The sequence below is a fragment of the Portunus trituberculatus genome, chromosome 17 (genome assembly GCF_017591435.1).
Source record: "Portunus trituberculatus isolate SZX2019 chromosome 17, ASM1759143v1, whole genome shotgun sequence".
Lineage (NCBI taxonomy): Eukaryota > Metazoa > Arthropoda > Malacostraca > Decapoda > Portunidae > Portunus > Portunus trituberculatus.
In genome coordinates, this window is record NC_059271.1 from 15,795,658 (window position 1) to 15,817,982 (window position 22,325).

Below are 22,325 nucleotides of genomic sequence, written 5' to 3' on the forward strand. Positions count from 1 at the left end.
AAGAGGGACTGGCTCCCTCATGTGCTGCAAGACATGTTCATGACTAAATTGTCCAAGTACCCACACGTTCAGGCTATTCATGTTTATTGTGATGGGTCAGTCAATGGCAACAGGTCTGGATGTGGGCTGTTCATCCGTGACTACATCTCTGCCAGTCTCTACACTGACACTGAGGTTTCCAGGCGGCTCCCTGCATCCATGTCTTCCACTAGAGCAGAACTGTATGCTGTACTGGAGGTGCTCCACATTGTGGCGCCTCTCCATAAGAATGTATATTTCTTTATTGACAGTCAGGCTGCACTGTATGCCCTTCAATTCACCTTCCCCCTGAAATATGATCTAGTTAATAAGTGCCTTGATCTCATCCACGCCCTAGAAGTTGCTGGTGCCACGGTCTATTTCATCTGGATACCCTCTCATGTAGGTATCCCATTAAATTAAAAAGCAGACCACCTTGCTCAGTGTGCCCTACAAGATGACACAGTGGACCCTGGCACTGAGCACACTCTGAGTTATGTTAAGAGTAGCATTAAAGACTTTGTACAAAGTAGCATTAGTGATCAGTTGGAGCTTTGTTGCCATAGGGGCAGTAGCACTAGTCTTCACTATGCACGTGTCTCCCAGAGCTGTGCTTACACCTACGGGAGACACACTGCATCACATGACAGAGTGGCAATGAGGCTCAGATTAGGCTACAAATACTTTTGGGAAGTCAGTGCTTCTCCTGGTGTGTGCTGTATGCTGTGTGCTGCACCAAGGGGACACACTCTGTGTCACTATATCATGGAATGTCCTCTCATTGCTAAATTTAGGCCACAAGGACAGCATGACTTGTACAGCTTCATTGACCATCTCTTAGACTCAGCCACTCTCAGGGATATACTAAGGGAATATCTTCAGTTTGCCCCAACACTGTAAGATGTTTAGGCAATAAGGTGTACAATATGTCTATTTATTTATTGAAATACTTGTATTCTTGTTGTGTATACTGTCCAGTGTTAGATTTTTTATACTTTAACCTTAAGTCTGCCCATGGGGTGGGTGGCGAGGCCCATCCTCCTCCTTTGTTGTAATTATTTATTAATTCAACAATAAATGTATCAATCAATCAATCAGAGTTTTTCATTTGTGCTTTATACCAATTAGGATTTGTTTCTTTATAATCAGTTTGCAGGGTAAGATTGACCCCTGGGGTCCGTCTACCCCATCATTTTATTTTTGGCCCAGTAAAAATTGTTATTTTGTAAATTCTTGAGCTTCATTGTTTTCTAAAAAAAAAAAAAAAAACTGTGTTTCGGGAGAGGACTTCGAAGATAACATTCCAAAACACCACCGCAAACCCACAAACTACCAAAAATCATATAAATGCGGTTTCTAGACCAATACTTTGTTAAGTGGTCGGTCTTACCCCACCTTCCCCTACCGGTATCACGGTTGTACCGGTATGAGTCACATCGACTTTTTTTTTTTTTTTTTCAGAAAACCGATATTGGCGATACCATTTTTTTTTTTTCGATACTGCACATCCCTACGCCTTCCCTTATTCAACCTTCTTGGTCTGCTCTATCTGACCTTTTTTTTTTTTTTCCATAGACTACAAGACAAACGAACCTCTTAATCTTTCTGCTCTCTATACACTAAAATATTTTGTAAACATTGGCTCAGGAAAGAAATATTAGAAGAGATTAATTTGTGTTTAAAATTGATAAATTACATTTGCAATAGGTAGAAAGAACAACGTAAGTAGTCAAAGACATCAAAGTATTACTTGCACAAAAAAAAATGAAAACTTGTTCATTATCGCTTCACTCTTTTTTTTTTTTTTTCATGCAGCGACATGACACTTTTCCATGTACAGGAACTGAATATTGGAATTATTTTAGGCTCGTGACAGCCAATAGGAATTATTTACGAACATTTGAAGTGAGTTGACTGTGGCTGTGTTCATTGTCTACAGCCTGCACGGCCCCAACAAACCCCCAAGAAGAAGTTCATTGTCCACATATTGCAGCTAACAGCAGCCATCCTTCTCACTTGTGTCTTTCTGAAGGAAATCTACGTGCAGTCGTGCCTGTGATAATATTGCAAGACTTCACCAGGGGTTATAAGAAAAACTTCTAACCTTAGTGATTGCATAGCTTTCTGGCAACAGGTAACACATTCTCCGGTAAATTTATACAGTTACACCAACAGCTTTGCAGATATGTTTTCCAGTTTAAACCTACACTAACAGATTCAGATGATAGATGCCCTCTCTGGCCCAGGGCTCATTTCGGTTCTTCTCTAGAATCACTGCTCCACGCCGATCTGTATAATACGTGCAGTATATGTAACGTGTTTACCGTCAGTGAGAGTTTTGGTGAGTGCTCGAGCTTATTATGTTCACAGTAATAAAGTAAACATTCTAGGTACCTACCAGAATCTAAGTCCACAATGATTGTTTCCGTTTTGCTTCCCGGAGCACACTGAGCCTGAGTTAGGTTGGGTTGGGTTGGGTTGGGTTAGGTTAGGTTAGGTTGGGTTGGGTTAGGTTAGGTTAGGCTAGGCTAGATTTTTTCTTTCGGAACCATATCTCACCTCTTGGCTCTTCCCCCAAAATTCCCGATTCCGCACAGTCTCCCAAGCTTGTTGGGGGGGAGGAGGGGGAGGGGAGAGGAAAGGGGGAGAGCAGTGGTTCTGTAGTTTTACCCTTACAATAAACTGATCTCCATTGTGTCCAATTTAGGAAGATCTTTTACTCCACAGAGGCCTCGACATTCGACTTCAAAGAAATTGTACAAAGCATGGGATTACAAACTGCCTGAAGAATTTATTAAGAAAAAAAAATAGCTGGATACTTTACAAACAACCTAGAACACATAATGGTAGAAATTCTCTCCCTGCTATTGAAGCATAAGTTTTTTCATAATGTGATTTTTTAATACAGAAATTATGCAATACAAAGGCAAATAGCTTATGAAGAACACATACTTGAAAGTTATTCAACAAAGTCTAAGGTCTTTCATGATTATATAAGAGGGAAAAAAGTTGGATGTCCCTCAGTTGGTCCCCTTGACAACATTGATAATCTGGATAAATTTATAGTTTAATACTATATCCCTTATCTCTAACCTAACCAAACGGAACCTAACCCAACCCACAAACCCCAGCTATAAATAAATGCAAGTCAGTGTACTGCTCATTTCCGAGTGTGATGAAGCTTCGTAGATCGCCGCAGCTCGCTGGACTTAGAGAAGACTCGACAGACAGAGCACATTCCTGGACCTATTGCAGTGTTATTATTAATTTGCGTTGGGTAGTTTACTTATTGGAAATGTTGCAAATAGTAAGAACAACAACCTAAGAGTGGCCAAAACCATCTAGAGTTTATTGTAGAAAACTTGTAGAACTACAATCTGGTTTCCAATCCCAAAGACATGTCTCAGATAATCAGATACTTGGTGCATCCTTTGCCTCTGTTAACACTACACCATCTGGACTTCCACAGTTCCCACATCAGATTCATGATGGATCCTTTTAGAAAATCTATTTTAGTCAATGACATTTTAGAAATACTGAACAACATGGATATATCTTCTGCAATGGGGCCTGACTTTATACACCCAGCAGTACAAAAAAAATGTGCGAAGAACTTTGATTATCCCTTGTATAAGATCTTTTTGCTATCTACTACCACGAGTGAAATTCCTGCTATTTGGAAAAAATCTACTAGCTACAGTTCCAATATTTAAAAAAGCCAAAAGAAGTGATCCCCTAAATTTTAGACCAGTAAGTTTTACATCCGTGTGTTGTAAAACTTTGGAAAGCTTATTGTGGTAAAATTATATGAGTATTTGGAAACAAATTCTATACTTAACAATAACCAGTTTGATTTTCAATGTGGCAAGTCTGTGGAGGATCAACTTAAATTGTTAACCTATGATGTAGTGACTAAGTGGATAAACAAGAGATATATGGTTGATCTCATACTCTTTGATTTTTCTAAGTCTTGTGACACATTATAAACCATCAGATTCTTCTTACTAAACTATAGGCATTGATGGTGATCATCTTTCTTGGATTTTTTTTTCTTTTTTTTTTTTTTATTTAGCTAGCTATTCTTTTTATTTTATTTAATGTTGTAGCCTATAGCACTTGTAGGCATATTTGAAGAGTATATGTGGGAAGCCCTGTTCAGCTGCTGCCCATTAGTGGCACAGGCAATTTTATTTATAGTGGTACCTATATTACGACACATATCACCACCCAAGCGCATCTTTGCTGTAACCACCTAGAACCTGGGTATCTAGGTGACATGTACTATAGGTAACTTTAAACCACTCGACAAATGGCATAGCTTCAAAACGGTATGTGGTGGGATTCGAACCTACGCGTGGATGTCTGCCCCATCCCATGCTCACCATTTTATCCACTATGCCGCTGCTTCCCTAAGGATAAAGGCTTTTCTTTCTCGTAGATGAATGGAGGTAGTTGTAGGTGGTCAGGTCAGTTCTTTATTTCCAGTAGTTAGTGGGGTACCTCAAGTATCTGTACATATTAGGTCCTGTTCTTTTTCTTATTTACTATATAAACCACATTGGGGCTTCCTTTCCATGTAACTTTAAACTATTTGCTGATGACCGTAAATTAAATCTCTTTATAAAGTCTTATAATCTCTCCAAGACATTAGTACAGTTCAAAGAGATATTAATTCTTTAATTGTATTAGCTGAATCCTGGGATCTAAAAATTAATGCTGACAAGACCAAGTGTATAAGTTTTGGAGTCAATCTTCATCAGATTTATGATCTGGGACCCTATTCATTATATAGCTATGGTGAAAGTTAGACCATTACATTTGAGTGACGTTGCAGTGGATTTAGCTATAAATCATTAAGATTTCACATTCACATTCAATCCTTGGTGACTAAAGCTGCTGGACTAGCACTCTGTGCCATTTTCCTCCCTTCATGGTTAAGCTTTTCATCACTCATATACATCCTGTACTTGACTTTGCATCCCCAGTCGGGAATACAGGTTACATCATGGATTTGACTCTTTTGGAATCTGTTCAGTGACATTGGACTGAGCAAGTTACGAGTCTTGGTAACAATGTCTTATGGCCAACATCTCAAAATTCTAGATTTGTATTCTGTCAAAGAGTGATTGCTTTGTGCTGATTTAATCAAGTGCTGGAAGATCTTCCATGGGATGTCTGGTGTTGCTCCTACTGATATTTATATGGCCCCTTTGAGAGGTCATGAATTTAGGATATTTGTTCCTCATGCATCCTGTGAGGCCAGACATAGATATTTTTCAATTCAAGTGTTCTGGCATTGGAATGCTCTCCCTGCTGAGTTGCTGAAACAGAGGCGACCTAGTGGATAAAATGGTGAGCGTGGGATTGGGCAGATGTCCATGTGTAGTTTCGAATCCCACCATGTACCACCTTGATTCTTTGCCATATGTCAAGTGGTTTAAGGTTACCTACACGTCTCAATGATACAGTATACCCTTACCCATTCGCGGTTCACCGTTCGTGGCCCCACATACTCGCGGGTTTTGCTCTCAAAGATTTTTTTTTTTTTTTTTTTCATAATTTCGACAATTTCATGACTTTCTTAGGCCATTTTTTAGCAGAAAAACGCTCACATCCACCCTAACTGGTAAATCATTTTAAAATAACAATGTCAGTTAATATAAAATTTAAAAAATTAGAAGAGAGGTGATACAGTATAACTGGTAAATAATTTTAAAATAACAATGTCAGTTACGAGCTTTCATTTCTCCTTCCTGCTGCAGACGACGTGACGTCACAAGCATCTTCATGCGCGAGGTGCTAAACAACTCTCTCTCAGTTGCATGCGGGTTTTCAAAGTGATTGTTTGAATTCAAGTTATAATTACTGTTTTTAATTTATTATTACTACATATTACTATATTATTACTGTATTAATGAGTAAGACTGTCTTTAGAATATGTTTGAGAAGCATATTTTAGCATATATATCATCATACATAGGCAGTTTAGAATTGCATCAATAATTCGCGGATTTTCGGGATTCATGGGAGGGGAAGGAATGTAACCCCCGTGAATAGCGGGGGATACTGTACCCAGGATCTAGGTGGTTTCACCAAAGATGCACTTGGTTAGTGATATGGGCCCTAATATGGATACCACTATAAGTAAAATTGCCTGCACTACCACTGGGTGGAAGCTGAACAGTGCTTCCTGTACTCTTCAAGTAAACCTACAGGCACTATAGGACACAACATAAAAAAAAATGAATAAAATAATAATTATAATAATAATAATATTATTATTAATAAATAAATAATAAAATATAAAAAAAACTCAGTATATTTAAAAGAGGAATCGGTCACTTTTTAGGTGATGAAGTATTCGACTGTAGTGAGAGTCACTAACTGCCACCATATTCTCCTTGTCTTTGTATATGGGCTCATAACACACTTTCCAGTTGTGTTTTCATCTTTTTTTTTTTTTTTTTTTTTTTTCTGACATGCTAACCATTGTGGGGCTCCCTCTAAGGGAGCCCAACCAGGTAAGAACCAAGTAGGCTCATTTCTGGATGAAATTCTTTTTTCTGGTAGCTAGATTTTTACCTGTTTTGAATGAATCTGCACTTCGTCTCTTAGCTGGTGGCCTTCCCACAGCTCATGTTATTCAGAGACTGACAGAACCCTGTGGAACCACACTCTGCTGGTGCACCAGCTCATCACATGTAATACTTAATTAGTAAGTTACTGCTCAAGAAAAGCTGGATAGTGTATCATTAGCAGCAAAGTAATAAATAAATAAATACAGTAAAACACACACACACACACACACACACACACACACACACACACACACACAAAGCTACCAGGCCTGGTCGCCAGTGCACACCACCACACACCCACACGCTCCCAGGAAGAATGAAATGAAATGGATAGACCTGTAAGAAATAAGTTACCAAATTCAAAATATGCCGATGAGGCCCAGGGAGCAAAACCAAAAGTGGCCATACAAAATATGAGTCCATCTTCAACAGGAGCAACAATGCAAGGAAGATTGGTTATGCTAGAGAAGAAATTTGAGGAGTTGGTGAAGGAATTAAAAGTTCAGAGGAGTGAGGAGGAGCAGGATAGAGAATTCCAAGGCTTTGAAGGAAAGAGTTAAGAGACTGGAGGAAAATGAAAAACGATTGGTGGATGAGAATGCACACTTGAGAGTGGAGGTTGAAAAATACAAGAGACGGTTGGAGGAGAAAATGGAGAGAGTAGTAAAGGAGAAAGATGACTTTAAGGAAATGATCAGTGAGCAGAATGAAAGGTTTGAAAGGGAATGGGAACTGAAGAAAACACAATGGACTGAGTCGAGGGAAGCAGAGATGGTTGGATTACAAGAAATAATTAAAGATCAGTTGAAGGAAGACAAAAAAGAAAGGTCCAAGGAACTGGTTAATGTTATGAAGAATAAGGAAACATTGATAAGAGAAATAGCAGAAAAGAAGAAGAGTGTGTTAATATTTGGGATGAAAGAACAAAATATAACATATAAGCCTAAGAGAATTAAGGAAGAATTAAAACGGTAAGAGATCTGTTCAAAAATCTAAATGATGATGAAAAAAAGACCTACAAGAAGAAGTGGAAGAGATCCATAGACTGGGTCCGTATAAGGAGGGAGTAAGGAGACCGATTAAAGTAGTACTGAAGTCACAACAATCTGGGAGGACATTTTATATAGAACATCAAAGTTAAGAGAGGTAGAAGGTTGTAAAGAGGTGTTTGTGAGAAAAATAGAAATGAGGAAGAGAGGAGAAGATATAAGGAATTGTTGGAAGAGGCGAGAAGGAAAAATGATGAGCGGTCTGAGGAGGAAAAGAAAAGTTTTTTGGAGAGTTATAGGAGAGAGTCAGAAAGTGGTATGTGGAAAGAAGGAATGCGGAGGAACCCCTAGAGGAGCAGTGGGTGGACCGTAATGTATACTAATATAGATGGGATACTGTCAAGTAGATTGGAATTGCAAGACTATATGATGGTGGAGAAGCCTGATATAGTGTGTTTGACTGAGACAAAATTACATGAAAAACAAAGGTAAATTTGGATAATAAATATAATATATGGAGAAAGGATAGAGAGTAAAGGTGGAGGAGGAGTTATGATTATGACGAAGAGATAAATGTGGATAAGGTTTGGTATGGGAAGAACAACGCAGAAGTGATAAGCATAAGGATAAAAAGTGATGGAAAAGAATTAATAATCATGGTGACCTATGTACCTCCTAAAACAAATTCTTGGACATTAAGGAATACGACAATATGATCAAGGATACTTTACAGAGTTTGGAAAGTGTATTATCTGGAAAAAGAAAGGTGATACTAGTAGGAGATTTTAATTGTAAGGAGGTGGATTGGGAAAATCTAGTAAGTGGTGTTGGAGAGGAAGCATGGGAGAGAGATTTCTTAATCTAATGATGGAAAATATGATGGAACAGAGGGTGAAGGAAAATACTAGATATAGAGGAGATGATGAACCAGCTAGACTGGATTTGGTGTTAACAAGAGAAGTGTACCTATGTGGAGATATACAATACAAATGTCCTTTGGGAAAGAGTGATCATGTGGTTATGGAAATGCAGATAGCAACAACACAGCGAAGGAGAGATGAGACATACAGGAGTGGTAGATTGAATTATAGAAAGATGGACACAGAAAGTTTGAAAAATTATTTCAGAAAATTAGATTGGGAGATGTTACAAATCAGAGAAGTGCAAAAAAATATGAGATTTTTATGAAATATTATAAAGAAGAGTTATGAAATTTGTACCAAAGTATAAACCGAGAGAGGAAGGAAGAAAGGATTGGTTTAATGCAACTTGTGTTAAGGCTAAGGAAAAGAGAGATGTGGCTTGGAAAAGATGGAAAAGAGCAGGAATATACTAAATAAGGAGAATTATAGAGTGGCAAGAAATGAGTATGTGAGGGTAAGGAGGAGGAAGAAAGAAAATTTGAAAAGATATTGTAGACAAGAGTAAGGAACATCCAAAATTGTTTTACAGGTTCATAAATGGTAAACTTAAAAGAGAGAGTCCATTGAAAGATTAAAAGGAGAGCAAGGGATAGTAGATGACCCTAAGAATATAGGGAATTGCTAAATAATAGGTTTCAACAAGTATTTACTAAAGAAACAATGTTTGTAAAGCCTCAGAATGTACAAGGAAATGTGCACATGGATGACATTAAGATACCTAAAAGGAGTTATATAAAATGTTGGAGGAACTTAAAGATGATAAAGCGATGGGACCAGATGAAGTTTCAGGAAAATTATTGAAGGAATGTAGAGAAGAATTGATTGATCCATTATATGATATTATAAGGTGCTCATTAGAAACAGGGAAGTACCAGTAGAGTGGAAAAGAGCTGAAGTGGTGCCCATTTATAAGGGAGGCAGTAAGGAAGAGCCTCTTAACTATAGACCTGTGTCTCTAACAAGTGTGGTCGGTAAGATTTGTGAGAGGGTGATAAAGAAATATTGGATACGGTTCCTGGAGGATCATAAGTTATTATCGGATCATCAATTTGGCTTTAGGAAAGGGAGGTCATGTGTAACAAATCTACTGAGCTTTTATTCAAGAGTGGTTGACAAAATACAAGAGAGAGAGGATGGATGGACTGTGTATATTTGGATTTAAAAAAGCTTTTGACAAGGTACCTCACATGAGACTGCTATGGAAATTAGAGATTTATGGAGGACTGAAAGGAAAAGTGTTAAAGTGGATGGAAAACTACTTGAGATGGAGGGAGATGAGAACGGTAATAAGGGATGCAAAGTCGGACTGGTTGGTGGTGGAGAGTGGAGTCCCACAAGGTTCAGTGCTGGCACCAATACTTTTCCTTGTCTATATTAATGACATGCCAGAGGAGTAAACAGTTATATTAATTTGTTTGCGGATGATGCGAAGTTGTGTAGGTGTGTGAAGAGTGAAGAAGATTGTGAAATTTTACAGGCAGATCTGGATAAGATTTGGGAGTGGAGCAAGAGGTGGGAGATGGAATTTAATCTGAGCAAAAGTCATGTGATGGAGATGGGGAAGAGTGGAAGACGGCCAAGAGGGTCATATAAGATGGGTGAAGAAGTAGTGTTGAAAAAGGTGGAAAAGGAAAAGGATTTGGGAGTGATAATACAAGACCATGGGCAGTTTGAGGCTCATATTGATAAGATGTTTGGAGAAACATATAATTTGATAAAAATATTGGATTAGCCTTCATTATATGGATAAAGATATGATGAAGAAATTAATTAGTACGGTAATTAGACCAAGATTGGAATATGCTGGAGTGGTTTGGTCCCCTTATAAAAAGAAGCATATAAGGAAGTTGGAGAGATTGCAGAGAATGGCAACAAAAATGGTTCCGGAATTGGCAGAAATGACCTATGAGGAGAGATTAAAAGAAATGAATTTGCTTACCTTGGAACAAAGAAGAGAAAGAGGAGATTTAATACAGGTTTATAAACTGTTGAACGGACTGGATGAAGTGGATAATGAGCAAATGATGTTGAGAGAGGAAAATTTAAATAGAACTACGAGATCGCATAGTAAAAAGATAGCCAAGGGAATATGCTTGAAGGATGTGAAGAAATATAGTTTCCCACAAAGATGTGTGGAGGTGTGGAATGGTTTGAGTGAGGAGGTGGTGTCAGCAAGGAGTGTGCATAGTTTTAAAGGAAAGTTGGATGTGTGTAGATATGGAGATGGGGCCACACGAGTATGATACCCAGGCCCTGTAAAATTACAACTAGGTGAATACACACACACACACACACACACACACACACACACACACACACACACACACACACACACACACACACACACACACACACATCAAAACTAGGCTAAGAACCGAAAATGAAGAATTAAAAGTGGAAGTAGCGAACTACAAGAAATTGATGGAAGAAGGACTCGGTAAAGCCGAGAAAGAAAAAGAGAAGCTAAAAGATCTAGTTAACAAAGAAGAAGAAAGAGTACAAGACGTGATTAAAAAAGAAGTACAAGCATGGAGAATCCAAGATAAGAAAGACAAGGAATCATATTAAGAAGTATTTCAAGAACAGTTAAAAGAAAGAGATGAAAATATGACAAGCAAAATGATAGGAGTCCTCAAGAAAAAAGAAAATTTAGTAAGAGAAATTGCAGAAAAAAAGAAGAGTGTAATTATTTTTGGACTGAAAGAAAAAAATGTTAAATATAGACCAAGAAGGGAAAAAGACGAAATGAAATCAGTAAAAGACCTACTAAAACATCTGAATGACGAGGATAGACAGAACTTAGAAGAGGAAGTAGAAGAAATCTATAGAATGGGACCATATCAAGAAGGAACAGTGAGACCAATTAAGATATTACTAAAATCACAAGCAGCAGCAGAAGAAGTACTATATAGAAAAACAAAACTCAGAGAAACAGAAGGTTGCAAAGATATATATATATATATATATATATATATATATATATATATATATATATATATATATATATATATATATATATATATAAAGAAAAATAGAAATGAGGAGGAAGGAAGAGACACAATGAACTGGTGGCAGAAGCAAGAGAAAAAATAATGAAAGGTCAGAGGAGGAGAAGAAGGCATTTTTGGAGAATTATAGGAGACAGGATAAGGAAATGGTATATAAAAGAGAAAGAAGAGAAAAAAATGGAGCAAGTTTAACTAAAATGATAAGAACAAGAGATTGAAAATTATGTATACAAACATAGATGGGATTTTATCTAGTAAATTAGAATTAAGAGATTACATAAAGAAAGAAGAACCAGACATTGTATGCCTGGTGGAAACAAAGTTAAATGAGGCAATAAAATAGACATAGATAAAAGGTATAATATATGGAGGAGAGACAGAGTGGGTAAAGGAGGAGGAGGAGTCATGATGATGTTAAGGAAGGAGATAGTGGTAAATCAAGTGGAGTTTGGGAAGGAAAATCAGAAATACTGTATGTTAAGATGCATATTAACAAAAAGGAGTTAACAATCATTGGAACATATGTGCCACCAAAACAAACTCATGGACTAACCAAGAATATAGAGACATGATAGATGACACAATAAGGAGTCTTACAAGAATCATTAAGGAAAGGAGAAAAGTGATATTGGTAGATTTCAACTGTAAGGAGGTAGACTGGGAAAATTATGAAAGTGGTATGGGGGAAGATGCCTGGGGGAGATAGATTCCTGAACCTAATGATAGATAATTTGATGGTCCAAAGAGTAAAGGAAAACACAAGATTCAGAGGAAACGATGAGCCGGCAAGATTAGACCTAGTTTTTACAAGGGATATACCAATTAACGATGATATAAGATACAAGTGCCCACTGGGAAAGAGTGACCATGTAATATTAGAGATGGATATAGAAGAAGGAAAGGAAGATAGAAATGAATCATACAAAGGAGACCGATTGAATTACAGAAAGGCTGATGTTGAGAATCTCAAGAACTATTTTAAAAACATAAACTGGGAGGAGATGGAAAACTCATTAACGGTTCAAGAGAAATATAACTTATTTTGGAAATATACAAAACTGGGGTCAGGAATATGTTCCAAATATAGACCTAAAGAAGAAGGAAAGAAAGATTGGTTTAATGCAAGATGTGCTAGGGCAAAGGAGAAACGAGATGGAGCATGGAAAAGGTGGAGAAGAAACAGAAATCCAGAAAATAAGGAAAACTTCAAAACAGCAAGAAATGAATATGCTAAGGTGAGAAAGGAAGAAGAAAAGAACTATGAAAAGGACATTGTCGAAAAATGTAAGGAACAACCAAAATTGTTCTACAGATTCATAAATGGAAAAATAAGACAAAAAGAAACAATAGAAAGGTTAAAAGGAGAAAACGGAATGGTGGAAGACCCAAAAAGTATGGCAAAACTGTTAAATAGTAAATTTCATGAGGTCTTAACTAAGGAATCCAAATTTGAAAGACCACAGGGTAATAGAGAGACTGTCTATATGAAAGAGATTAAAGTAACCAAGCTTGAAATAAAAAAAGTTGATGACGGAATTGGATGAGGAAAAGGCAATTTGACCGGATGAAGTCTCAGGAGGTGGTTCCCATATATAAGAGCGGAAGGAAGGAAGAACCTTTAAATTACAGACCGGTATCACTAACTAGTGTAATATGCAAGATGTGTGAAAAAGTAATAAAGAAGCAATGGATTGAGTTTCTTGAAGACAACAAAATATTATCAAATAGCCAATTTGGTTTTAGAAAAGGTCGGTCATGTGTGACAAATTTATTGAGTTTCTACTCTAGAATAGTTGATAAAGTACAACAGAGAGAGGGATGGGTTGACTGTATTTATTTAGATCTAAAAAAGGCTTTTGATAAAGTGCCACATGAAAGATTACTATGGAAGTTAGAGGAGAAGGGTGGCTTAAAAGGAAGCACATTGAGATGGATGAAGAATTACTTAAGGGGGAGAGAAATAAGGACGATAGTTAAAGATATGAAGTCTAAGTGGAGAACAGTAGACAGCGGAGTGCCACAGGGGTCAGTATTGGCACCAATACTTTTTCTCGTATATATAAATGACATGCCAGAGGGAGTGAACAGCTACATAAATCTGTTTGCGGACGATGCAAAACTGTGCAGAGTCATTAAACAAAAAGAGGATTGTGAAATACAACAGGAAGACTTAAACAAGATCTGGAAATGGAGCAAAAAATGGTAGATGGAATTATATGTGGACAAAAGCCATGTCATGGAAATGGGAAAAAGTGAAAGACGACCAGTGGGAATCTATAAGATGGGAGATGGAGTAGAACTAGAAAAAAGGAAAAAAGGAAAAGGACTTGGGAGTGACAATGGCAGAAAATAATCAACCGGTAAGCCATATTGATAGAATTTTCAGAGAGACGTATAATTTGCTAAGGAATATTGGAGTAGCATTTCACTATATGGACAAGGAAATGATGAAAAAATTGATAAGTACTAAAATAAGACCTAGATTGGAATATGCAGGAGTTGTGTGGACTCCCCATAAAAAGAAACACATAAGAAAATTAGAGAGACTACAAAAAATGGCTACAAGAATGGTTCCAGAATTTAAAGGGATGGCATATGAGGAGAGACTAAAGGCAATGGATCTACCAACCTTGGAGCAGAGAAGAGAAAGAGGGGATCTGATACAAGTTTATAAATTGATTAACGGAATAGATGAAGTGGATAATGAGAAACTGATCATGAGAGAAGAATATGACTTTAGAAGCACAAGATCGTATAGTAAGAAACTAAGGAAGGGATGATGTCTGAGAGATGTTAAAAAATTTAGTTTCTCGCAAAGATGTGTTGAGACTTGGAACAGTTTGAGTGAGGAAGTGGTGTCAGCAAAGAGTGTGCATAGTTTTAAAGAAAAATTGGATAAGTGTAGATATGGAGTCGGGACCACACGAGCATAAAGCCCAGGCCCTGTAAAACTACAACTAGGTAAATACAACTAATTAAATACACACACACACACACACACACACCTTTAAATTACATACTGGTATCACTAACTAGTGTAATATGCAAGATGTGTGAAAGAGTAATAAAGAAACAATGGATTGAGTTTCTTGAAGACAACAAATTATTATCAAATAGCCAATTTGGTTTTAGAAAAGGTCAGTCATGCGTAACAAATTTATTGAGTTTCTACTCTAGAATAGTTGATAAAGTACAAGAGAGAGAGGGATGGATTGACTGTATTTATTTAGATTTAAAAAAAGGCATTTGATAAAGTGCCATATGAAAGATTACTATGGAAGTTAGAGGAGAAGGATGGCTTAAAAGGAAGCACATTGAGATGGATGGAAAATTACTTGAGGGGGAGAGAAATAAGGACGCTAATTAAAGATATGAAGTACAAGTGGAGAGCAGTAGACAGCGGAGTGCCTCAGGGATCAGTATTGCCGCCAATACTTTTTCTCATATATATAAACGACATGCCAGAGGGAGTGAACAGCTACATAAATCTGTTTGCGGACGAAGCAAAACTGTGCAGTCATAAAACAAAAAGAGGATTGTGAAATACTGCAGGAAGACTTAAACAAGATCTGGAAATGGAGTAAAAAATGGGAGATGGAATTCAATGTGGACAAAAGCCATGTCATGGAAATGGGAAAAAGTGAAAGACGATCATTGGGAATCTATAAGATGGGAGATGGAGTAGAACTAGAAAAAGTAAAAAGGAAAAGGACTTGGGAGTGACAATGGAAGAAAACAATCAACCATTAAGCCATATTGATAGAATTTTCAGAGAAACATAATTTGCTAAGGAATATTGGATTAGCATTTCACTATATGGACAAAGAAATGATGAAGAAATTGATAAGTACTAAAATAAGACCCAGATTGGAATATGCAGTAGTAGTGTGGACAAAGAAACACATAAGGAAATTGGAGAGACTACAAAAAATAGCTACAAGAATGGTTCCAGAATTTAAAGGGATGACATATGAGGAGAGACTAAAAGCTATGGATCTACCAACCCTGGAACATAGAAGAGAGAGAGGGGATCTGATACAAGTTTATAAATTGATTAATGGAATGGACCAAGTGGATAATGAGAAACTAATCCTGAGAGAAGAATATGACATTAGAAGCACAAGATGGCATAGTAAGAAACTAAGGAAGGGATGATGTCTGAGAGATGTTAAAAAATATAGTTTCCCGCAAAGATGTGTTGAGACTTGGAACAGTTTGAGTGAGGAAGTGGTGTCAGCAATGAGTGTGCATAGTTTTAAAGAAAAATTTGATAAGTGTAGATATGGAGACGGGGCCACACGAGCATAAAGCCCAACTAGGTAAATACACACACACACACACACACTAATGGCCCCACTTGAACCCCGTACAATACAACTAGGTAAATACACACACACACACACACACACACACACACACACGAGCATAAAGCCCAGGCCCTGTAAAACTACAACTAGGTAAATAAATACACACACACACACATTTGGGTGTGTCTCCTTTCACATGTAGCCTCTGTTCACCTAGCAGTGAGTAGGTACGGGATGTAAATTGAGGAGTTGTGACCTTGTTGTCCCGGTGTGTGGTGTGTGCCTGGTCTCAGGCCTATCCGAAGATAGGAAATAATGAGTTCTGAGCTCGTTCCGTAGGGTAACGTCTGGCTGTCTCGTCAGAGACTGCAGCAGATCAAACAGTGAAACACACACACACACACAAAAAAAAAAGGGAGAGAGGAAATCTGATACAAGTTTATAAATTGATCAATGGAATGGACCAAGTGGATAATGAGAAACTGATTCTGAGAGAAGAATATGACATTCGAAGCACAAGATCGCATAGTAAAAAGCTGAGAAAGGGAAGATGTTTGTGAGATGTTAAAAGATATAGTTTCCTGCAAAGATGTATTGAGACGTGGAACAGTTTAAATGAAGAAGTAGTGTCTGCAATGAGTGTGCATATTTTGAAAGTAAGATTGGATAAGTATAGATATGGAGATGGAGCCACATGAGCATAAAGCCCAGGCCCTGTAAAACTACAACTAGGTAAACACACACACACACACACACCACGTAATGTAGTTGTTAGCACGCTCGACTCACAATCGAGAGGGCTGGGTTCGAGTCCTGGGGTGGCGAGGCAAATGGGCAAGCCTCTTAATCTGTGGCCCCTGTTCACCTAGCAGTAAATAGGTATGGGATGTAACTCGAGGGGTTGTGGCCTCGCTTTCCCGGTGTGTGGAGTGTGTTGTGGTCTCAGTCTTACCCGAAGATCGGTCTATGAGCTCTGAGCTCGCTCTGTAATGGGGAAGACTGGCGACCGAGGTGAATTACACAAGCAAGCAAGCAAGCATGGAGGTGATGAGTAGACTGGGAGAGAATAGCAGGATTAAACATGCTCATAAATTCTTTCACCTAAGTATTTAGATAGATTGACTTTAAATGATGAAAGAGACTGAATAGCAATTAAGTCATCAGGAAGAGAATTCCACTGAGCAATCTGTCTAATGCTGTAAAAGCATATTCAAATTTCCAGTTGGGTTCTGACATGAGCTATCTTGAATTGATATCCTCTTGTCCTGTCAGTGGAAGGCTGGATAAAGACTTCACTAGAAGGAATGGAACAATGACTGTGAAAGATGTTCCAGTACTTTATGTCATGGCATAAAAGTCTGCCTTTCAGAGAATCAAGATCTAATTTCATAAGTCTTTGAGAATAGCTGAGATGGTTCATCCCCCATATCTGCTTAGTCCAGCATCTTTGAACTGTTTCTATTGAGCGTATATTCTGCACATAGCCAGTATTCCAGATAGATGCTGCATATTCAAGTAGTGGCCTTACATGAGCAACAAATAAGGGCATCATAAAAGATACATCATGATTGACTGTACATTGATGAAGATTGTGTGACACATTCCCTGCCTTCTGTACAATATTGGCTGTGTTGGTAAAATTTCAAGGAGAAATCAACCAAAACATGCAAGTCAGTAGCAGATTCCTTGATTGCTTTAGGAAAGCTGTCCAAATTGTACTGACTGGATATAGGAAGAGAAGACCAATTTCCAGGTTGTCAACTGAAATGCACAACAGCATATTTGGAAACTGTGCGATAGGATACAAATACAGCGTGACTGGACTGAGTTTAATGTGCTTCCATACAGTATGGCAGCAGGCAGCTGACTGCTGCCCTGCACTGAGAGACGAATCCCAGAGCGTGGCTCACAGTTGCCAGCTCTCACAATAGAAAACTCCTACATCTCTCCCTCAAGATTGTGAGGGAATAAAAACAACACAAATGCCCTGACAATCTAAATGAAACGAACTTAACAATACAAAACAAAAAATGACAGGTCCAGCAAAAAAAATGAAAGGAAATGGAAACATTATGTCATGTAGTCATCCAGCCATGTCAGCTGAAACCTCTATCTCTGAGGCCACTCTCTCCCTGGGGAAGCAAGTGGAGGCGCCTCCGGGGTCGGTGATTGCACCTCAGGCACGCCTCCGGGGGAAGGTGGCTCTTTCAAGTGGCCACGTGTCCGCAGTGATATGCGACCACTTCCGTCCATCCTCACTGCATACTGGCGGTATGGGTGGACCTCAACTACAGTACCAGACTTACTCCATGCCTTGGTAGTGTGGTCCTGGATCCAAACACGGGCTCCCGGCAGCAGGTGGCGTCTTCGACGGTGCTGGCCCGCGCTCTGCCATCTTATCTCTTCGTGACGTTGGGCCATCTGAATCTCCCTCTGTTCCAGGGTCTGCTGCCACTCCTGATTGACTCTGTAGTCGGGGTCGGTGATTGCACCTCAGGCACGCCTCCGGGGGAAGGTGGCTCTTTCAAGTGGCCACGTGTCCGCAGTGATATGCGACCACTTCCGTCCATCCTCACTGCATACTGGCGGTATGGGTGGACCTCAACTACAGTACCAGACTTGCTCCATGCCTTGGTAGTGTGGTCCTGGACCCAAACACGGGCTCCCGGCAGCAGGTGGCGTCGTCGACGGTGCTGGCCCGCGCTCTGCCATCTTATCTCTTTGTGACGTTGGGCCATCTGAATCTCCCTCTGTTCCAGGGTCTGCTGCCACTCCTGATTGACTCTGTAGTTCTGCTTGGCTGTGGGGACTCCATCTCGCAGCTGTCTGCCTGTTGTTAGTTGTGCGGGGGATATGTTCCCTTTCCGCAGCAGGGTGTTGAAATATTGGAGGAGAGCTAGGGACACTTTGTCATTATCTAGGCTGCCGCTGGGCCCTGTGTTGTCCCGCAGAATCTGCTTGGCTGTTTTTACAGCAGCCTCCGCTCAACCATTAGGCTGAGGGTACTGAGCAGATGAGAACCAGGTCGTGATTCCCAACTTCCTGAGGAAAGTAGCCATTTCTCCACTGACTAGGTTTGTACCTCCATCAGTGGAGAGCCGCTTTGGGGCTCCCCACCTGGAGAAAATATCCCTCAGATGCTTCATGATTTTGCCGGAAGAGGCACCCGAAGGTAGGTGTGCGACCTCCAGCCAACCAGTGAGCCGGTCAGCGTAAACTAGATAGGTTTGACCTCCAAGCTGTAAGAGGTCTGCCACTGTCTGCTGAAAGAGGTAGTCGGGGGGTGGCGTGAGAATGAGTGGCTCAGGTGGTTGTGAGGGCACGCTGATGTTACAGGAGTTGCATGTAGCCCGATGATACTGCAGGTCACCCTCCATCCCAGGCCAATACACTGCCTGCCTGGCCCTCCTCAGCATGGAGTCAACCCCTTGATGGCTGGTGTGAAGGCTGGCTGCTACTCGTTGACGTAAAGCCTCGAGGATGACAAGTTGTACATATCCCAGGCCGTAGGTATAGGTAACTAGGCCACGGGACACCGCCAGTCTGTCCCATACGCCGTAGAAGGGCCGCAAGCAGGCAGGTTCCTGTGACTTGTGGGGCCGCCAGTCGCCACTGCTCACCCTCGATACCAGAGACTGGTAGGTGGGGTCTTCAAGTGCCACCTGCAACACCATTTCTTCGTCAATGGTGGCGCACCCACTCAGGTCAAGGGCAGCCACAGTAGCTGCTGAAATGACTGCAGTGATATCAACATCTTGATCTTCATCCATCTCATCTGGAGTACATTTGGCTACAGGATACCTGGATAGGAAGTTGGCTGCTGCATTGTGTTTCCCTGACAGAAAGCACATGGTGAACCTATACTGCAAGGTCCATTCTTTCAGTCGGAACAGCCGTGAGTTTTCGATGTCCTTGAGGGCCTTGTCACCAAACAGTTTCACCAGAGGCCGGTGGTCTGTGGCGATAACTAGGTTGAGGCACCCCAGAAGAAAAGCCGGGCCTTATGCAGGCACCATGCTACTGCCAAGGCCTCTCCCTCCATTGGCGCATACCCTGTCTCGGCCGGGGTGAGGTGCCGGCTGCCACAAAGTGCCAAGCGCCAGCCTCCCTTGCAGCAGAGTGGAGCGGTGGCTTTTGGACATGAACAGTACTGCTGCATCACCACAAACCCAATGCCATCCTTGCACCAGTCCCTGATGGCGATAGTAGGTCAGGTTTTGTCGTAGTATGCTAGCCCTTGCTTGGCTAGCTGACAGATGGTCTCTTTGGCCTGTGTGAACCTTTTCTGGAGGCACTCATCCCAGTAGACAACTTTACATGTTGGCTTCTTTAGCAGATCTTTGAAGGGGGACATGAGTGGAGCAGTAGCCAGGAAAGGCGCCAATTAGTTTACAAAGCCAAACCACGAGCACATTTGTGATGGATGGCTTTTCTGGCATCCTAAAGTCCTTGATAGCTGTAAGGTGCTCTTCAGTTGGCCTGTATGTGTCCCAGTCCAGGTGGTAACCAACAAAGTCAACCTCCCTCTGGCAGAAGCGAAACTTCTCTGGCTTCAGTGTCATTCCAGCCTTGGCACACACTTCCAAAAATTCGTAGACATGCCAAAAGGCCTCCTCCACACCTGTGTCATAGAGGAGTGTGTCGTCGATGCATTTGTACTTCCGTGGCAGGTCGATGATGGCATCATCAAACCTTTTGGTGTACGCATCTCCCGCTGTGCAGGGTCCCATGGACGTTCGGCAATACTGGTATCTGCCCCATGGTGTAATAAAGGTAGTGAGGTGCCTGCTCTCCTCATCCAGCTCCACCTGGTGGAATCCCTAGTGCGCATCTGCCACAGTTTTGTAGGAGTGTGCCAGGATCCCAGAGGCCATGTCAAATGGTGCGGGAGTGTGGTGAGTTTCCTGCTTGCAGCAAGCATTGAGCCTCTGGAAGTTGACCTTGCGGCGTGGCTTGCCAGACTTTTTCACAACCACCACCATCCTGGCACACCACTCCATGGCCTCTCCTGCAGGGACGGGCTGGATTACACCTCTCTGGACATCCTCATCCAGTTGTCGCTTGACTTCTGCTTCCCAGTGCTTTGGAACAGAGGTGGGGGTGTGGCAGGCATAGGGTGCTGTGTTGGGTAACAGGAGGATGTGATGAGGAGGCCCTGCCATGACTGGTAGCGGGTACCAGTCAGTGTCGAAGGTCAACATTGAAAAATGGCCTAGTAGCTACTCCTGTAGTCTTGGTATGTTCTCCTCGAGAGGTGGGAGTGGCATGGTCACCGTCCTGGGTGGCGGGCCGGGCTGCCGCTGTTCTCCTCGCCCATGTTCGCCACAGCCAGGGGTGGTGGGTACGGGAAGTCTTCATGTACCAGGCCAGGGCCTTGCTGGCAGCTAGAGACAGGTAGACTTGCTGCACTGACCTCACAAAGTACACATCCTGCTGGGTGGAGCGGCCAGAGATGCTGAAGTGGCCGGCTGCGGCTCCCAAGGTGGGTAGATTTATGTTGGCGAGGTCACACAGGCCAGCACGATGCTGCAGTTGTCCGTGCGAGAGGCCCAGAGTTTTCAGTAGTGCGGGCCCAGCCACACATACCTGTGCGCCTGTATCTGCGATGGCTGTGATGAAGTGCTGTGCGCCGCCCTCCGGCCCGAAAACGAGAACCTGAAGCCATGGCTGGCGCATCACACCGGCGGTTGCCACCACACCACTGGCCACCACGTCCTTCCTTGTGGGCTTCTTTCCTCCTCTGCACACTTTCTGGAAATGACTCAGCTTGCCACAGGCACGGCACGTTGCGTTTGCTGCTGGGCATACTGTCTTACCGGGCTGGTATTGGTCACCACAGTACCCACAAGGGCGGTGGCGGCCTTTCCCGGGACTGGCCACGGCGATGACGTCATCATCACTCATGCGTGACGTCACTAGCAGCAGCCTCGGGGTGGCGGTTTGGCGGGAGCCCGTGGGCGTCCCTCTGAGCCACCTGAAACGCCACACAGTATGGCTTAAGACTGTCAATGTTTTTGAACTGAGCGTAGCACTGAAATACTTCTCGTCTTAGGGTTGGTTCACGTATACCAGCAACGAGTTTCTGCATTAACATGTACTCACTTAAATCCTTGTGACAGCCTGGGCACTGAAATGCATAATCCAACACCATCTGGAAACACTTCGTAAAGTAATCCACCACTGACTCCCCCACTGCATCGTAAAGTAATCCACCACTGACTCCCCACTGCATGTTTGACACCAAGAAAACCTGACCACTGCAATGCCTGGTTTGCCGCACGCAACACTAACTTGCTGACGTTCTCCATGGTCTCAACAGCGGACAGGGCGTCCCACTCAGCCTTGGGGAACCTGGCGTCGAGCGTCTTTTGTAGTGCTGGGGCACACAACAGCTGTATGTAGCGTGCGGCGTCCCCATCTCCGACATTGTTGAGCTCGACCCAATCCTCCAAGGACCGGCGCCGCGTTCTGAAGTCTGCTGCAGTCATGTCCACGTCACATT

The 22,325-nt window shown here is 41.4% G+C and overlaps 2 protein-coding genes across 9 annotated transcripts in view; one reads left to right on the top strand and one right to left on the bottom strand.

The window, feature by feature from the left end:
• The first annotated feature begins 1,887 nt into the window (after window positions 1–1,887).
• LOC123504755 (crossover junction endonuclease MUS81-like) overlaps window positions 1,888–22,325 on the top strand; it is a 117,322-nt gene continuing 96,884 nt past the window's right edge. For 4 of the 8 annotated variants that reach the window (XM_045255542.1, XM_045255540.1, XM_045255544.1 and 1 more), the window contains exon 1: window positions 1,890–2,152. The gene's annotated coding sequence lies outside the window, so the exon portion shown is untranslated. Of the gene's footprint in view, window positions 2,153–2,234; window positions 2,360–22,325 lie in introns of those variants that run through there. The other 4 variants (XM_045255545.1, XM_045255549.1, XM_045255550.1 and 1 more) reach the window with 4 other exon arrangements.
• On the bottom strand, window positions 18,220–20,553 carry LOC123504872. The gene is made up of 4 exons (XM_045255777.1): window positions 20,141–20,553; window positions 19,805–20,016; window positions 18,906–19,658; window positions 18,220–18,806 (listed from the first exon to the last, which is right to left on the bottom strand). The coding sequence occupies exons 1-4, from the start codon at window positions 20,551–20,553 to the stop codon at window positions 18,220–18,222; spliced, it is 1,965 nt and encodes a 654-aa protein (XP_045111712.1).

Excerpts from the sequence above, each read along its gene's own strand:
- LOC123504872 (XM_045255777.1), bottom strand. The coding sequence starts at position 20,553 with ATGGGACCCTGCACAGCGGGAGATGCGTACACCAAAAGGTTTGATGAT. Across the intron at positions 20,017-20,140 it reads TCTGCTAAAGAAGCCAACAT|GGACTGGTGCAAGGATGGCA; the intron begins GTAAAGTTGTCT and ends TATCGCCATCAG. Across the intron at positions 18,807-18,905 it reads GCGGCTCTCCACTGATGGAG|CGGAGGCTGCTGTAAAAACA; the intron begins GTACAAACCTAG and ends CTAATGGTTGAG.